The sequence below is a fragment of the Podarcis cretensis genome (assembly GCF_951804945.1).
Source record: "Podarcis cretensis genome assembly, chromosome: 3".
In the NCBI taxonomy this organism is placed as follows: Eukaryota; Metazoa; Chordata; class Lepidosauria; order Squamata; family Lacertidae; genus Podarcis; species Podarcis cretensis.
The window spans coordinates 41,526,858-41,545,848 of NC_137172.1; the positions used below are offsets into that span (position 1 = coordinate 41,526,858).

Below are 18,991 nucleotides of genomic sequence, written 5' to 3' on the forward strand. Positions count from 1 at the left end.
TCCAATGTTGGGTGAAAAGAACGAGGCTTCACCTCCCTCTCCTCCCTCTGCAGCCCGCTGTAGAGTGATTTCAGGGGCATGTGGGGGGAAGAGAGGAAGGCGAAATCCAAACCATGAATAGCTGTCCTGCTCATGCATGCATGCATATCACTAGATTTTACCCTAGACATAGAGAGAAAAGGTAATCACCCTTCCATATAAACAACATTAGTAAAAATGTGTGACTATTTGTAACTGTGCCAGTCCGATAAGCAGCAATTACTACAGCATGTTTTCGTAACATTTTAATTGAAGGAGCGGGTCTAAACCAATCAACAAAGCATATACAATGCAAGGGGAAAATGCAAAGAGAAGGGATTAGTATTAGGAGCTATCTGAAGGTATTTTAGAAGGATTTCAATTATGATTTAAAATACAGGGTTTGAGTGATTCATCAGTACAAGAAATTGATTAAGCTATTAAGCCTGGCCCATCACTTAAGTAGGTAGTAATTTCATTATTACTGCAGCAAATTGATGCCATCTACAGACCAAACACATTGAAAATGCAACCACATTTTGGACTCTTATGTGGGAGCACATTTCATCATGGCTGGGGAACCTCAGGCCCAGGGTCTGAATAAGCCCTCCAGGCATCTGCCCTCAGACAAGCCTCTCCCAAGCCACCCCCCTCATTGGTCCTGCTTGGCATTTCAAGTGTTTTTGCCTACCCGGAATGTGTCCTGATAATGCCTCTTGCTTGTCTGGATGGAGAATACAGAGGGGTGTGTGTGTGGAAACCAGCTTACCATACAAAGGCAAAATTGGCACAAGCTACTCTCTCCGCCATTGGTGTATGGCCCCCAGAAGGCTGCCCAGAAGGGAATGCAGCCCTCAAGCTGAAATACATTCCCCACTCCCTTAAAATCTAACCAGCTACATATTGGACATGGGTTTTCCCCCCTCCCGTTTTCATTCTGGAGCTCACTAACAGTATAGGTCTAGGTCTGATATTGTTAATCGGCCAAGTTAACTAGGATGCATAGCATTCTACAAACAATGTGTTGTGGGTTTGCAATATGTATGTTTGTGTTATTTTCCTAATTTAAATGATGCCTTTGTTGGAAGCCAGAAACTTAACTGGCTAAAACAGTTGGCAACTATAAGTTGGCAACTATAAATGCAGTATTATGTCAGAGATCCAAAAAGGGATGCTTTGTTTCACTTTTGTCCAAAATACTGTATTGGGCAGGGACTCTGGCTTACTTGGGGCAAGAAAGGACAGGGCAGCCACAAACCACAAGGAGACAATTAGGCGGCTTCAGGGAGCTGTGTACTTGAACTGCTCTGTACTTGAATTGTGGAGCTTGTGAATGCTGTTGTCCATGTAACCAAAACAGCACCACCCATGCACAAAAAAAAGATAGCTGCAGGCTTGGAAGAATCCCAAAGTTTGCAAAAGTACAAAAATGTTTAGGAAAAACCTCTGTGAGGATCCCCAAAAAGCCACATGAAGACTTAGCATGCTCAGTGGACACAGAATATTTACTGGCTACTGTGGGGCAGAATGAAAAACCAGGTGGGAAAACACAGAATGGAGCATTGTGGAAAGTGTGTTTAGCTAGCTGGAACAGTGAACAGGAACCCTCCACACTGCAAACAAGTCTTCCCATTTTCCATCCACCAAGTTCAGTATTACCATGACTGGTTCCTGCCACTTGCTTGGCTGTTAGGCGATCTTTTGGCTTCCTAGTTTTCCAGCCAGCCCACTCTTCTACACTTCCGCTGTAGACACATGCATCCTTCAGAAAGTGTGGAGCAGTGGCTGCTGTGGGCAACTTGGGCTTATCAATCCCAAGTTCAAATTTCTCATTGAGCAATGAAGCTCCCTGGGTTATCTGGGTCAGACTCTATCACTTTGCTTAAGGTACTACACAGGGTGGCTGCAATGATAAAATGGCAGACATTTCAGTTAGCATGCTGCCCTGAGCTCCTTAGAGGGCATGCAGAATGAAAAGGAAACAAATCAGTGCACTGGGATCTTGTAGTAGACCAACTCATTCATTTGCCACATTTACAGAATAAGCCTCTTAAAGTAAAGTAAGTCTAATGTATGAATGCACAGTTTTTACTGTGAGCTGCCTTGAAAGGACCTCAGTCCTGAAAAACAGCATTAAGATATTTTAAATATGCACTTTTAAATCACTTAATGCAGCTTAGTTACAACTGAATGTAGGCATAACACTTGAATGAGTGTTAATCATATTAATAATGAGAAAATAATGGCAAATATTGGGACAAACACATTATTTTCAACAACAACAACAACAACATTTCCTTCATCCCATTCAAAAAGCAAGGAGTTGCTTTTCTTTCCAGCAGACCTTGTTCTGGCTCTGATATAGTTCATGTAAGAGGGAGGATGGCCTTCCTATCAAGGTTTTTAAAAATGTAACACTGGGAAATGGAATCAAGATATGCTTGCCAATGTTAATCATTCTCAATTTCTTATGCCTCACACTCCTCTGAAATGTCTAAAATGCAGAATTTATGCACCTTGCCCAACACTGAAATGAAACAGTTAACCCCACAATGAAGGAAGGCGAGAAAGATAATGGGGAGTTTGACAGGAGGCTCAAGGCAACTGTGCTTCCCATTCGCTATCAAAATCCAAACAGCCAAGCCATCTGCTGTGATTCAGCTCAAGTGTTTAACAGAAATAGGTCAGACCACCTAATTATGCTGAGTGATATCCATCCTATCCTATCCATACTCAGAGAAAACCCATCTAAAACAATGGATTCATTTTAGTGGGTTTATTCTGAGTAGAACACATTAGAAGACATTACCACTTTAAGGAAAGCCCAGCTGGATCAGAAGAGAGACCCATTTAGTCCAACTCTATGCTCCCCACAGCGGCCAACCAGATACTGGATGTGGACCTCAGGGCAATAGCTGTTCCCCATTAACTGCTTCTATGTCCATAACTATCGGTTTAAATGTAGGTTGCTTCCTCTGTTAGTCTATAAATTGTCAAATGGCATTTCAAGATGCACACCTGTGTCAAGCTGACCTAAGCTGGGCTAACACCAGTAGCAATACCACCAGTTTATCAGTTTTTGCTTGTGTATTTTTCTAAGAAGAGAAAGTATAAACTGTGTAAATTTAGATATCTATATCTGGATGAAAAGTGGCTTCCCTTGGGCTAACTGGATGCTTGGTTTTTAAATGGTCCAAGACTCCTGCATCAATCTGCTGATTTCAACAAAGCATGCAAAGATCTGAATTTCTGTAGAACTGCTTCATTTGAGATCATGGCATTAACAATTGGAATCTTATTTTGAGTCACATACTTAGAAATAGGAGACAATAAACCTTAAATAAGACTCCATGGGATCCATAATACAGTGGTACCTTGGTTCACGAACTTAATCCATTCCGGAGGTCCGTTCTTAAAGCAAAACTGTTCTTAAACTGAGGCACACTTTCCCTAATGAGGCCTCCCGCCGCTGGTGCCCTTCCACCATTCGGATTCCATTCTTAGACCGTAGTAAAGTTCTCAAAACAAGACACTATTTCCAGTTTTACAGAGTTTGTAAACCAATCGTTCTTAAACCGGACTGTTCTTAAACCGAGGTACCACTGTACAAGGAAAAGGAACCTGTGGCCATCCACTTATTCTCTGATTCCCAACTTCCATCAGCCCCAGCCAGCATGGCCAGTGGTCAGAGATAATGAGTCTGACTACAACATCTGAAGAGTCACAGGTTCCCCATCCCTGGCAATACAAATGCTAGCCTACTGATACCTTATGAACCACTGAATAATCTTCTTTGGCAGGGCAAAAAGATGACGTCTGCAACCCTAAGCATACTTATGGAAGCAGTTGCATGAAAATTGACAGTACTGACTGACTTCTAAGTAGATATGGTCACAATCTGGCTTAAAACTAACCAGAAACTTGAAAATGTATAGATAATATAGATATAGAATGTAGATAGTAAAACATTTTTTTGTAATAGGAAATGTGTATTGCTAAGGAGCTAGGTACAGAAACTGCTGGCAAAATATACTACAGAGTACTCTGGAAAGATTACATGGGAAGTATAGTGAGTACTCATGAAACATACAATAATTAATTTTAAAAGGTCAGTGAACCTGACAAAGCATTTGGGCAATGACAAAAAAACTTGCAAGAGCCTTATTAATGAAATTAAACTTCAAATCACAGTAACTCTCATCATGAAGAAAAAGCAGTAGAGTGTAAGTCAAGTCCAAAAACACCTATGGGGTGGTATTCAACTAAATAATTGTGCAAGTCTATGCAATGGGACTTTCCCTCAACTCCCTCTGTGCTACTATCCACAAATCTGCTCCACAAGGCTGAGAGAACAGATTTAGGTTTCATTCAGGGAGAGAAAGTTCCACTGCACAGGAAGAAATCCTTGCACTGACAGAATATTTGCTATAGCACTACACTGAATTCGAACCTTAGTTCAGCAGTTGTAGGATTATCAAAATGTGCTCAAAGACAGCTGGGATGTTTCCTTATGGCCGAACAAACAGAATTCAACTAATTCAAAAACCCTACACTAAAGTGCTTTAATGTGCACACAGGGCAAGTCCTATTTCCACTTTTGACAATTTCCTCATGCTTAGTTGCACTACAGCAAGAGCTTCATAGGTCAACAGAAGCAGCTTTGCAGAAAGCAAGGATGCACACACCCAACAGGAAGAGGAACTATATACCGTATTTTTCGCTCTATAAGACGCACCAGACGACAAGACGCACCTAGTTTTTGGAGGAGGAAAACAAGAAAAAAAATATTCTGAATCTCACAAGCCAGAACAGCAAGAGGGATCACTGCGCAGTGAAAGCAGAAATCCCTCTTGCTGTTCTGGTTTTTGGGATAGCTGCGCAGCCTGCATTCGCTCCACAAAACGCACACACATTTCCCCTTACTTTTTAGGAGGGTAAAAGTGAGTCTAATAGAGCAAAAAATATGGTATATTTGGTAACTGCTGGCATTGGAATGAGACATAACATGCTGACAGACCCTCAACCTGCAAAAATTCTGAGTCCTACTGCCAAAAGATAGCATTGTATAGTGTTTGTGGAAGCTTCTAGTGCTTATCACTGCAGTACTTGCATATAGACAATTGACATGAAAGTTAAATAGTACACATTTATATAAGAAAATAGGAATAAGAAGAGGGAAATATGCACTGCCAACCAAAAAACCTTGCAGCCAAACTGTACTTCTACTTGCTTCTAGACTAATTATGTTCAGCTTCAAGCCACTAATTTCTCACACATTACCCAAACTTCAAATTTGAATTTGATATCTAAAGCAACTTTTATAAAAACCTGAAATGTATTTACCAGACTAGAACGTGCTGTTTTTAAAAACAAAGAGCAGTACATTACCTGAATCATTGCGGAGATAAGATGACATTGCTGGAATAAGACATGATTGACTAAGTAGTTCTAGCAGAACTGACGGAAGGGCATTGCTGTTTTGTCCTCTACTTTCGTGGCTGGACTGGACATCTCCATTTGATGTGCTGCCTGCAGGATTTATGTAGCTAGCCAAAACCTGAGCAGTTTAAAAACAGTGAGTCAAAATTAGATTAATAACAGTAGAACAAGTCATATAGAATGTGAGCTGAAAGATAACAATTAGACTCTTATTAAACTGAGTATGTGATATATCTGATGAATAAGAAATCCAATATTATAAACTTTTTATTACTAGGCAGACAAAAAATATATATTTAGAACAAAAAAGTTCAGAATTCTTTATGATTTTAAAATGGCAATTTTAATGGGGAATTTAAGAACTCCCATTACAAACACCACCTTAAAAAATGTCAGATTTCATTCCCTCCTCCCAAAGAAGAGAGGAGCTACAAATGTGCTGCAAATAATATTTTTCAAACATCCAAGTGTTTTAAAAGGTTCATTATGCAACATAAAGTCTGAAAGGAAGAGGAATAATGAAGCTGAGTTGCATGCCCAAGAGTTAGACACAAGGTTTTCTGACTTGCAGACAGGGTCTTTTGACCATGCAAGTGGAAAATGCACTAAAGCACAACTAAACAGCCAATACACGTAAGAAACCAAATGGTATTTTTGGGCAATGTATGAATGTTGTGCTGTTCTCCAGTACCTGTAAGAGACACGTGACGTGTTCTTCTTCCAGTCTTTGTTTAGTTAAAGCTTGTTCCACATCCCATCCAGAAGCAGTAGAACCAGTTCCAAACCCAGTGCCTTTAGCCCAGTAAAGCTGCTGTTCTTCTGTGGTTGCACTGTTATGTGTGCTTGACACCTGTGGCTAGTAAAAAGAAAAATAAATCACCCTACTATTTAGAATCACTTCATTTCATATTCAGGAATCAGAAGCCAAATAATAACCTAGTAAACGCTAGATTCTCTTTATTCCGATTCTTTGAGCATGGGCTGTTAAAAGTCCCTCTTAACCATGGATTCTAAGCAGCTTTGGTAAGTGGCTTTCATCCCCAGGATCTATGCTATAGGATGCTAGAAGAGATGAGATCACAAACTGCGGAAGAAACCAACTGCAAAGACTTTAAGGTTTGAACTTGAGATAAGACTTCATTCAGTGCAAAAGACGGGGGGGGGGGGGAGGAAGCCCATGGTTTCTTCATTTAAAGTTTTCTTCTCTACATTTATGATTCAGCAACCCTCCTCTGAATGTTAGTTCAAATTATATTTATAAAAGCAAGAATGGAAGAAATTGGATTATAAACGTGGAATATAATATCAAATGGAACTGTGTGCATTAAAAAAACAGGAAAAAGGGAGGGAAACTTTATTTTGCAAAAGGTTTACGATGGAAACTTAAGAGCTGACTCTTCTCCATCCTTTATTATTTACGAAGTAAACTGAATAACGCTTAGAGGACTTGGAATTTAATTTAATTGGAAGTATAATTGCTCATATATCTTCAGTTGGAAGAAAGGATGAAAAAAGTATTTGAACTGCAAGGAACTGATAAGGTTCTTTATTAAGTCATCCGCAGTTCAAGACTGCTCTTCTTCCCAGGCTGAGAGGAAAAAATGGTGACAACAGGTTATTTACTGGGACAGAGTGACTTTTGCAACTGTTGTTAAAGCACGGGATGGAGCGATAGAGAAATTTCTGGAACAACAATGGGATATCAGCTCCGCCCAAGGCATGACGGATAACAGCAACAACTGGGGGAAAGAAAGACATAACATCTTACAAGGACAGGAAGAAACACCACGGACAGAATAATTGCCACACACAGGAAGATCAAGGATATTGTTTGAGTTCCTCACCTGTAGTTTTATAAATCATTTAATGTGTCAACATGAATAGAAGTTATTAGTATTGCAGGTGTTGTATAAGGAACTATTATTATGACTGGAATGTAATTAAAATTAATAAGATTTTGGAATGCAAAAATAAAGAAAATACCAAACCATCAAATCTAGCACGCAGGAGGCCACTTAATATAAATTATATAATTCGGTATTTGAATGATTGGTATTAATAATTGTATTATATATTGGTATTGTTATAATGAGGCCATTATTGGACTGTAATTGAAAACTAATAAAAATTATTGTATAAAAAACAAAAACAAAAAGATTTTACTAACTTGAGCACAGAACAATGTAATTACTCAGAATATCAAAACTACCTGGTGACTGACACACTACTGTGTACTTTATGCAGCAATTCCTAATGGATTCCCCCACCTACTGACAATTTTAATTGCTCTCAGATAGCAATCTTAGAAGACAATGTTCAGGTTGCAATACAACAATAAAGTGTCTTACGTAAGGATGTCTATGCTTCAACTTTAATGGGATCTTATGGACTTTAAATCTCCTAGGTCTTACTGGAACATAAGCATCTTGATTTTCTAATGCACTTAGACATGTAAGGTTACCTCTATGGACTTCAGAGCATTGCTTATTATTTAAAATAACACTTGTTTTGTTTAATGGCCCAGAAGAATCACACAGCATAGAAAAGATGATACAGCAATCACTTTCCACAGTAGTGTTCTCACTAGAGGATCATTTTGCCAAATGAAGCTGTCAGCAGGAAGCATTCTCAGCAGGTTCTTTGAACCTTATCACAACTCTCATTGTATCCCTTGTCACTGTATATGGTCAAGTCATCTACCATGTCCTGAAATGCCTGTTCCAAATTCCTTAAATCTCTCTAATGAAGGTTATTTGTCCAATGTAAAGAGAAGATCGGTGGGGCTGCAATATTTGTAGATGAAGCTTGCTTAGGCATTATGGATTTTGTAGCATGTTCAGTGGCCTGGAACTAGTTGACTAGATGCCAGCTTTGGCTACACTTAAAAAAACTACAATTAGTCCAAATAAGTTTGTTCTAAGGAGCCACAAACAGTATCTCCTATTGTGAGTTTTTGTGGTCTATGACTACATAGTGGCATGCTCCATATATCAGGAACCCTAACCCCCAAAATGTGGTCTGTAGAGCTAATTAAAACTACTCTAGTCTCTTGCTAGATGTATATTATAATCCTTTTCAAAAAGCACTTTAATATGGCCTCCCCACAAAATCCATTTTGTGCTGTGGAAGCAGTCATTTAAACCCTGTGTTCATACTGTTTATACGTATTAGGGAGAAAGACTGGAATAATGTGGTGGATGATCAAACCCTGGAACATGTTAGAGTCAGATCTCCAACAGTTTATTTATTTATAAAAATATGTATATGCCTCTAATTCATAAATAAAATACAGTTCACAACAACTGTATGTAAAACCTATACAATAAAAGCCACATAAAAAGTTAAAATCAGAACTCAAATGACTATTGCGTAAAGATGTACCGGTATTCTTAATTGTCTGCGTAAACCTAATGGAACAGAAAAGTTTTCAGCAAGTGTTTAAAAGTTGGAACAGAAGAAACCCTCAAGGTTTGGCTCCCTGTTGTTGTCAAATGAGCATCTCCAACTTGGGGTACAACCAACAAGGCTCCGACATATTATCTCAGTGACTGAGCTGGAATGTAAGGGTTCAGGCAGTTCCTGAATTATGCAAGACCTAAGTTGTTCAGGGATCTGTAGATTAATACAAGAACCTCAAACCTGACAGAAGCTTTAACTATGGTGACGCATGTTGTTGGCCAGATGCCCTCATCAGAAATCTTGCCTCCTGCACCTGCTGAAGCTTCCAAACCAGGCCAGAGAGCAGTTCCGCACAAAGCACATTAAAGCAGTTTAGCTGCAAGGTTATCAGCACATGGACTACAGCGTTCTTCCTATCCCTGTACAGGAACAGTCATAGCTGGTGAACCCGACAAAACAAATGAAAGGCACTCCTAGCCACACTTGGGCTTCTGATGACAAAGATGTATCAAGGAATACCCCTAAGCTAAGTTGTTTTGCTGTAAGGGTAACAGGTATTTTTTGTAAACAACTTATGATTTGGAGAAACCGTTTCTGACCATAAATATTAACCACCTCTTTCATATTAGATACTGTCATGTTTCAATATGTCAGCTATAGACATGCCACTTCCTAGTATGACATCATAACAATTGAATCCAAAGTTAAATATTTTATCTCTATGGAAGCAAGTACAGATTTGACCATTATTCTGAATACATGGAAGAAAGGATAAGTTGGCTTAACACCCCCCCCAAAAAAAAATCTTGATATTTCTGATCCTATTATTCTGAAGCAAAACTGACCTCCGTCTGGTTAGAACTAGAATTGGGGACTCTTGGAGCATGGTGGCTAAGAGCAGACAGACAGGCAAGGATAAGATGTATTGCCCCAATTTCTAATGCCATTCGCCTGAGGAGTACTCCATCATCAGTAGTCAAAGGTGTGGTGCTGAACAAGCTGCGCAGCACATGAAACGGAAGGGTTGGAAGCACATTAGCGGAAGGAGACTGCAGAATATGACCTAGATGGAGAGAGAAAACAAGTGTTAACATTTCTGTCAGCACACTGCATTAAGCTTAAAGCATGTTACAGGTATTTCATTAAGTTTTAAAATACTATTTCTTGTTTGTTATTTCTAAACAATTGTGAGTGACTGAGGGAACTGGAGAAGGACAGAAAGAGGAAAGTGCGATCATACTGTCATTATGAAGTAGGTATAGAACATAGTATTAATTTTCTTGAAAGTGGCACAAGGAAGGAAGGTATCTGGTAAGTAACAAGGCTGGACTCTACTGGGCTTAGTAAACTTAGTCCTTAGCCTTCATGAAACATGGTTGGACTAAGTGTTGCTCTCTTTGCATAGGATTATCATGTGGATAATATGTGCTAGAGATTTTAGAACGCTTCTGCTTGAAAAAATTCCTCAATGCAGGAAGCTAGATTCTTGCAGACATAGATTAATTTAACAAAAAATTAAACAGCATTGCCATTTTTTCTGAATCTACATTCAGCCCTATTACACAAAATTTGCTCCACATCTGAGAGTAATATTATGGCAATACTGTGAAGTGTTGCAAGACTGCATATGAGGAACATTTTGTAATGTGGGAGTACCAATGTTCTTTAAGTCCAGGCGTACAGATTAGATATGAGAAATCCCAGAACACGCCACCTGATTAAACATTTGCTTGAAACTGTTCTGCCAATTAAGTCCCAGTGTATATGAAACATTTCTCCATCTCTCTACCACTGTTAAGAGACATGAAACAAATGGCAGGCTCAGATACTCGTTTTCTCCTACAGGAATGAACTATGGCATGGCATGGCATGACACCTGTTTTAGGATTTACAATAAATTTAGCTTTACAGCAATGTTTGAAATTAGTTTGCTAAGGCAGGTTAAAATGCAACAATGGTTAGCATCAATAATGCTACAACACAACACTAAAAGGGATGGCAGAACATGCGCCTCAGGCTCTAGTGTTCTCTTTGCTAAAATAACAAGTTTGCAAAACATTATAGCTGTGCTGGGTTTAACCATTTGAATTTTGGATATTTTATTTTTCTGCAGCACTGATGCTAATCCATTTTTCTTTAAATGTATGAATCTAGCAACACTGATATTGGTCAGAATGGCGTGATCTAAGTTTGCAGCTTGGGGCTACTCCTGGATCTGGCTGGGGCTTAGTTACATCATAACTGGATGGATTACTGCAGTGCACTATATGAGGCTCTTTAAAAGCAATCTGGAAACTTCAGCTGACCTGGAATGCTAAGGCCACGTTGTTTACTGGGGGTCCCAACATCAGAAGCATGTTACTTCTTCAGAGCAACTTCACAGCCTTTCAGCTTATTTCTGGACCCAATTTAAAGTTCTGGTTAACAACCTTTCAAGCCCTCTATGACTTGGGATATATAAAGGAAGTTCTACGCTAATTAAGTTCTTCTACAAAGACTATTCTCTGTGGCCATACCAACATCTGAATTGCATTTGGTTGGGAAGCAGGAAAAGGTTTTTTTTTCTGTAGTTGCATCAAGACACTGTAACTGTTTGCCAAGCAGGCTGCACCACCTTCCCGGCAGCTTTTCACCACTGCACAAACATCTTTTTCTTAAATGCGTCTGGCATGCTAGTTCCCCGCCTCTTCCTGCCTTATTTATGTGCTTTATTTGGTAGCCTCTGTCTTTAGTTGTGAATGTTTTGTATGTTGTATTGTTATTTTAATTGATTTTTCATTATGCAAGCGGCCTTGACTACACTTCAGTGGAAAAGTGAGGCAACAGCTTTCAACAAATAAATTAGTAGCGTATCTCTAGCATCAGATGAAAACAACATATCCTATGCAAAGCATTTGAAATGCTTTGATAAAACGAATACCCTGATGGTACTCATGAGAAGTATTAACTTCTACAGCTCCTTTTATCAGACAGTAAAGTGTTAATGTGTTAAAACTCAGCAGAGAAAACTCTCTGCTGTAGCTGCAGTCTACTAAAACTATCAAACATCTCTAAATACACATAACCAACTAATGAAAATACAGAGAAAATACTGGTATGTGGAGGAAATGAAGTACGAAACCATTGCCACTAGAGACAATGCATCACAACAATCAGTAAGAAAACAGAAACAGAAAACGTTTGAAATTACAATGAGCATCAACATTTTCAGACTGTATGAAAGGAGAAGACAAGCAACAAGCAGAATGACAGTGGTCAAGAAGCGAGGGAAATAGGTGATTTATAATCAAGTATGTTTTCGCACACCAATTGGAGGGAATATCTACACAGAAACTTTCTGGTAACCTTGGTTCATATTGTCTCCCACCCTGTGCATAACATAATAAAAGTTGCAACACAAACCTAGGGAAAGGGAAGCAAAAGCAGAAAATCAAGGTGCCAGTTAAGATTATTTTGCCCTTTCTTATTACTTACGACAACCTGTCTACATTTGGATGGATCCAAACGAGAGCAGAAATAAGTGTCAGATAAAAAACTAGGCCAATGTCTAGATATTTTAACTTTACAAGGCCATCAAAATCTGGTTTATTTAACATGGAAGGACAGAGGTTTTCTGAAATCCAGTGAAATTAAGTTGAACAGTTATTGCTCTTAATCAAGGTTCCATTAGAGGCCCTGTTAAAAATAAAATAAAATTCTATTAGCTCTGACCAATTTTTCTCTGCAATGAAGGTAAAAAAAAATAATAATCTGCCCTTCAGGACCGATTTTGACTCTCATATACTTTGGTTCCAAAGCCAGAAGAGATATGGAATTTCACAAAAGCCAGTTTTCTCTCTTTCAAATACTTGTAAACTTGTACAGTCAAGAGAAATCTTTAGCAGTAGTCCCCAAATATATTTAGTAGTTACAGTACATACTTCCTTCACCATCATCTGTAACTCCCAACACCAATCTAAGCAGACACTGGGCATGTTTCCTCTCTTTAAGTAGCACCTCAGCATAGCCTGGGAGGCGAAGAAATAATCCAAAAGCAGCCAAAGAATGAGCAGGTATGGGAGACATAGTTTGAACTGTTGATTTGATTGGTGGAGGTTCTGCAGCAATTGTTTCTGGGGCTTCATAAACCAGCTCTCCCGATTGTTCAATGGTAACCCATTCAAACTGATCACTGTCCTTCTGCTTCTCCTGGGTGGTGGATGTAACCACTGGAGCACTCACCTTCAGAAAGAAAAGAAGATGCTTAATACTATCCTCTGAGGCAGCTACTTCAGAACACTTTCTGATGCAAATAATGACATTAGAAAGTCCCTAGACTAATTCAGTTACGATAATAAAATTACACCAATGTAAAATAAAATAAAATATTTCCCAACTGCTATCAGAAATGAAAACCGTAGCATTATGCAGACTGTGAACAGGTCTACAGCATATTCAATTATAAAACACAAGTAAGAACTTCTCTACTTATTAAAGGAAGGCAAAATAAAAGTAGTAAGGATTTGACTTACTTGCTGAATTACATCTGGGTAAAGCATAGGAAGCCTTTCTGCGATGAGGGCCAGGCCACCCATACCAGCAAAAACTTGCAATGGAGACTGAATGGGACACACTTCAAGAAAGGATTCATCCAGCACAGCATCCATGCACTCTTCACCTGGTGTGACTGCTTCATCTTCAGTGCAAGGCCCCAACAAATCTGCATGTTCTATATACACACAGATTTTAAAAAGGCAATTGTTCAGTGAAATTATATTATTAAATAAAAGGCCCTTGCACAGACACTGTTAATCTGGAATACCCAAGAAATTTTGGAACACAGGCTAAAGCAATCTGAAAAAAAAAAGCTTGCAGAGTTTATTCTATTTTTAGGGTAGGGGTATGTGGCTCCACTTTCAGTTAAATAGCAGTTATCCATCTCTGAAGTAGATAAAAAAGGAAGTGACTTTTGAACAAAAGAATCAGTGGGTAAAAGGTATGGGTGACTCTAGAATACTTTGCCCATATGAATTATAATATCTATAAATAAATGTTTTTAATATAATGTCATCTATGTATATTGCACAAAGAACAGGCATGATGGAGGGGAAAAGAGAGGCATGCTTACACACTGAAGGGAAGGAGCGGAAAAGCAGAGGGGTTGATAATGTGGAGGAGAGGATGGGTAACAACAGGGGAGATGGTCAGAACGGGGCAGTATCAAAGGAACATGTGCAGGGGTTAGATGAGAATAAAAAGCTTGCAATTTCATCAAATGTGACAGGAGAGAAGGCAGAAAGGGTAGAAGGAGGTGCAAGAGGAGGGAGAGGTGGAAGAGAGAGCCAGAGACACCAGAGCAGATGGCTTCAATTTTAGCACTGAAGGGCTCAAAATCTTAAGCAGAGAAAGAAGGGGGAAGAGGAGTTATTAGCAGGGCATCAAAGGTAGAGAAGAGCCACTTGGCGATTGCCAGAGTTCACGTGGATGAGAGGTGTTGATTAATTAGGCTGACTGCAGAGGAGAAAGAGCGGAATGAGAAGTTAGGAAAACATGATGAAAACAGATAATTCAATGGATACCTTTTTCAGTGTGGAGGCGCTTGAACGAGTCTGTCTTTGAAAGGCTTGGATCTGAGATCACCTTGGAGCCCAGCTTAACTGCCAAGTCTATGGATCGGTATCCTTGAGGGAGTTTGCGGTCATACAGCAGAGTCAGAAGCTGGGCAAGGGTCATCTCGGGTGGCAGTGGCTGACCTACAGAACATTAACTAGTTAACAAACAACTTTAAAGAATGGTTTGTACGTTTAGAAGTTCAAATGATGCTTTGGATGCTCAACTGTGCTTAATGCAAACCATGGTTTTGGTGTGACGAGCTTTTGTCAATTCTTATTTCTTATAGTATTGACAATGCTTTGGACTCTTTCCTCAGATTTTCAGCTAATTTTGAGAAACTTCTGGATTATAAAGCGAACACATTATTCGTCTGGATAAATATTTAGATGCTACAATATTGCCTTCATTTGTTTGCTAACTTTAAGATGCATATAGTACAACCTCCTGAGCAACAACCGCATACTAGCAGCTTACATAATACGGAACCCCAACCAGCAATATAAAACAAAGACAGGACAAAAACTATTTATAATGCCACAATTTGGGTGAATGGATAGATCCAGGACTTTATATGACTCAGAATGCTGGAAAATATGCTTTATCAGAAAATATGGAACATTACCTGGTAGCAGTTTATGGTACAGGTGAAAAACAGGAACACTAATAGTTTTGCTGGAAGTGTCACCTCCAGTGGAGGAGTTGCCTACTTTATCTGCCATCACTCTCCCTCGTCTTGAGGGGGGGCGAGGGGGGGTAGAGGATACAGCCCTTTTTGACTGAGACTTCAAACCTGTAACAGAAATGAAGTAGCGTTCTAAAGGCATATTTAACAACACAGCTTGAATAAATGAGATTCTACCTGCATGAGAAATGCCCACAATTCATTCCGCATGGCACCATCTCATGTTTGAAGAACTTTTAACCTGTGTAACAGACCTATGAATGCACTGCTTGCATGCCAAGGCAATTCTACCTGGGCAGCAGAGGGCTGTATGCATGGGAGCTGGTGCGAGGATTTAGAAACCTTTAAAACTAATGCAGAAACATGTGGAACCTTCCACAGCTAAGTGTCACACCCAGTGTCCTATTCAATTCAGTTCCAATTCTTTAGCACATACTATTATCTTTATTTCAGTGTGTTTACTCCTGCATTCCACTGTGTTGGCCAAGGAGTACAAAGGAACTGACATTACAGTGGTGCCCCGCAAGACGAATGCCTCGCAAGATGAAAAACCCGCTAGACGAAAGGGTTCGCAAGACGAATTTCCCTATGGGCTTGCTTCGCAAGACGTTTTTGTCTTGCGAGTTTTTTCCCTCCCCCCCCCCTTTTTCTAAGCCGCTAAGCCGCTAATAGGGATGCTTCGCAAGACGAAAAAACCACTAGACGAAGAGACTCGCGGAACGGATTATTTTTGTCTTGCGAGGCACCACTGTATATATTTTTAAACAACTTGGGAGTACATGTATTTAACTTGTTGCTGTTTTGAACTGAGCAACAATGACTACATTGCAGTGTGCTCTCAGCCCCTTTCTCCACCCCATCCCAAGCATACCTGATAACTTTACATCAAAGCTGAACAAGTAAACACATACCAGAGGCAACAACAACACTGTAATTGTCCTGAAACCCATTTTCTGCTTTAACTTTTTCTTTCTCTTCATAGTTCTTTTTCTCCTTATCTTCTTTTTGTTCACTGATTAATTTTGCGGTTATGCTTGGGGTATCTGAAAAATAAAGATTACTGTATATGAAGAAATGTTAACCAGGATTTTCATTAGCTGACTACCTGTTGACTCAAGAGCAATATCTGGTTTTCGCTTCTCTCATGGCTTCAAGCACTGAATGCCCCCAAAACGTTCCTATGAATTGTTCAATCCATATGTGCCTTGGGATATATGGAGTGTACCAATATGCCCTACAATGGCCTGACATTCACATATTGTGTGCACTGGAGCATATGTATGGAGAGGAGTGTCTAATGCACTTTAAACTGATCCATGTTATCTGCACATTTGTCCAATGTCTACATGCACTAGGATCTACACGTGTGAAGGCAAAGTGGGGTGTGAACATGCATGAGAGGAGCAAGGTGGGCTGGTGTGATCTGAACTGATCTAACAATTGCAGCAACATCAATCATCATCATTGGAGGTCTGCTCCCAAATAAATGGGTATAGCATTGCAGCCTAAGGTATTTCCTCCCTGAATGCATCTCAGATGTTTTACATTTTAATTTTAAAAAAGATTGTAAATCACTGAGGAGTTCAATTGAAAGTTTTACTACAGTTTGTATACTGTATGTTTTATTGTTGTAAGCCACGCTGAGACCTACATGGTGAAAAATGGAATATAATTTTAAAAATTAAAAATAAGGAATCCAACATCATGCTAGGGTAAGCATTTGAGTTTGCCAGATTGAATTATCACGCTTCTCCCCCAAGTGCTGTTCCAGGGTTTTTTAGGGGTTGCGGGGCAGCACAAGGGGGACAGCCCTGTTCTGCCAGTGGAAGTCCTTGCATAGGGCTTTCGCTGACAGACGCATTAGTTGAATCATAGAATGGTAGAGTAGGAAGGGACCACAAGGGTCATCAGCTCCAACCCCCCTGAAATGCAGGAAACTTTTGCCCAACATGGGGCAAACATTTAGACAATGTTTCAACCCCATCAACTACATATATAGTTAAATATCAAATCAAAATGTTTTTGTTTACTCAGGCTTTTGGTTTGTAATTTGTTTCATCCCAGAAGAGTTGATTGGCATTTTTGCTGCTGCTCAGTTTTGTGTTAATGTAACGTAACAATTTTATGTTCACTTATTTTAGATGGCTGTTTTAATTATTTCTGATGTGAAATCCCTGTGCTTTGGACTGGAGAAAGGGTCGAGTATAAAACATCTAAGAGATAATAAGTAAAGTGTATGAAACTTACTTTCATTGGTATGGTTGATATCTAGGTCTAAACTTTCATTAAATACAACAAAAAGGACATTAAAAAAAATAAGAATAATAAGCAACTTGCCTGACACTCGATCAAGAACCTCTGCCAGTGTTGTTGAGACTGGTAAAAGAAGAGTGCGGAACTTGTGTCCTGCCCCATACATTGGATGCTGAATTACATGGCTGGTTGCATTAATTCTACCTTTGTACAACTAGAAGATAGAAAACATAAAATTATATCAAGCATTTAGAAATAAAACATAAAAATTAATATAAGTTTCAAGATGCTATACATAAACATTTGGTGCTGTCAGCGATACAGGGTAGCACTCAAGTAAGGTTTCTTAGAGTAGACCCATTGAAATTAATAATATGACTAAGTTAGGGCCATCCATTTCAATGGGTCTATTCCAAGTAAATCTTAGCTGCCTGCCACCCAAAATAGCTTTTATTGCAATACTAATGAAAATGCTTTATAGGTTGTGAGATTCAGGGTGATTTTAACAGCTTAGAAATCTAAGTGAGCTGGATCACAACCAGTTCAGAACAATCCCAAAGTAAAAGGTTTTTTCACTGTCAACAACAAAATAATTTTCACCGCGATACTATTCAAATACTTTATTTTGAACGGATACTTCCAAGAAACCTGTATTTTTGTACTACAGTTGAAGGACTGTTTATCTGAAAGTGAGAAGGTGGCATCAGGATCTGCCCGCTGAAAAAGAAACAAGCTAGAAGGATGGCCTCACAGTAGCCACCGGGCCAAATAGGTCAAGTAATTAAAACAGAATGAATTTAATCAGTAACTGTGCTACAGCTAATGTTAAAAGACATTAGCATTTTGGCCTCATGAGGAGCTGGGTAACCAAGAGTCCCCTTGTAGTGTTTCTTTCAAATATTCAAAAACCTTCTGCTGTAGGCCTATGAATCATTCTTGGTAACTGACACATATGCAGACAAATAGTAGTAAGGTTTTCAAATTACTTCCCACTAATTTTTTAAAAATAACCAGTGCTTCTGTTAAAAAGGCTTATAGCACAAAATTTCTAACAAAGCAAAAAGCATAAACACATGCAATACACCATACTAAAAAGAAGAAAATCATCCCAGGGTTATTTTCATTATAATCGACCTACTATTATAAAGAGATATTATTATTTTTTTAAAAGTGCATCACTGTCTCTACGTCTTTGGGGCTGTAAAAACACTGCACATGTTTTGGAACCAACTCCCACCGGGGGGGGGGGGGGGGGAGGAGGAATGATATCAAATCATCAAAAAGCATCCAATATCTAGTTACATACAGATTGTTCCAGTCCTAGGTGGGGGCGCAGAGAGAAGCAACTTACTGGACAAGGTGACTGAAGAAACATTGTGACTTTTTCATCCTCTAGCATCAACTGCAAAAACAGCCTTCTAATGAATCCTGAAATATTTCCTGATGTTGGGAGGTTGCTTCTTTGAGGAGAGGAGTGGAAGAGTTCACAGAGAACCTATGAAGGGAGGGAAGGAATCATTTGTTTGTTTATTAGAATATCAGAACATGTGAATGCTAGCATCTTTGGCACAGACGAATGAGTCACGTGTCGTGGGGTTACGTGAAGAA

The 18,991-nt window shown here is 39.2% G+C and overlaps 1 protein-coding gene across 9 annotated transcripts in view; it reads right to left on the bottom strand.

Moving 5' to 3' along the window:
• The window catches only part of BIRC6 (baculoviral IAP repeat containing 6), a 143,779-nt gene that overhangs the window by 40,426 nt on the left and 84,362 nt on the right, over positions 1 to 18,991 (bottom strand). For 8 of the 9 annotated variants that reach the window (XM_079969410.1, XM_079969415.1, XM_079969408.1 and 5 more), the window contains 10 exons: positions 18,735 to 18,878; positions 17,468 to 17,597; positions 16,042 to 16,173; positions 15,071 to 15,238; positions 14,415 to 14,588; positions 13,368 to 13,564; positions 12,777 to 13,077; positions 9,702 to 9,919; positions 6,149 to 6,313; positions 5,407 to 5,575 (listed from right to left, as the gene is read on the bottom strand). In XM_079969410.1, coding sequence (XP_079825536.1) covers positions 5,407 to 5,575; positions 6,149 to 6,313; positions 9,702 to 9,919; positions 12,777 to 13,077; positions 13,368 to 13,564; positions 14,415 to 14,588; positions 15,071 to 15,238; positions 16,042 to 16,173; positions 17,468 to 17,597; positions 18,735 to 18,878 — 1,798 coding nt within the window. The remainder of the gene's footprint in view (positions 1 to 5,406; positions 5,576 to 6,148; positions 6,314 to 9,701; positions 9,920 to 12,776; positions 13,078 to 13,367; positions 13,565 to 14,414; positions 14,589 to 15,070; positions 15,239 to 16,041; positions 16,174 to 17,467; positions 17,598 to 18,734; positions 18,879 to 18,991) is intronic. The other variant, XM_079969409.1, reaches the window with a different exon arrangement.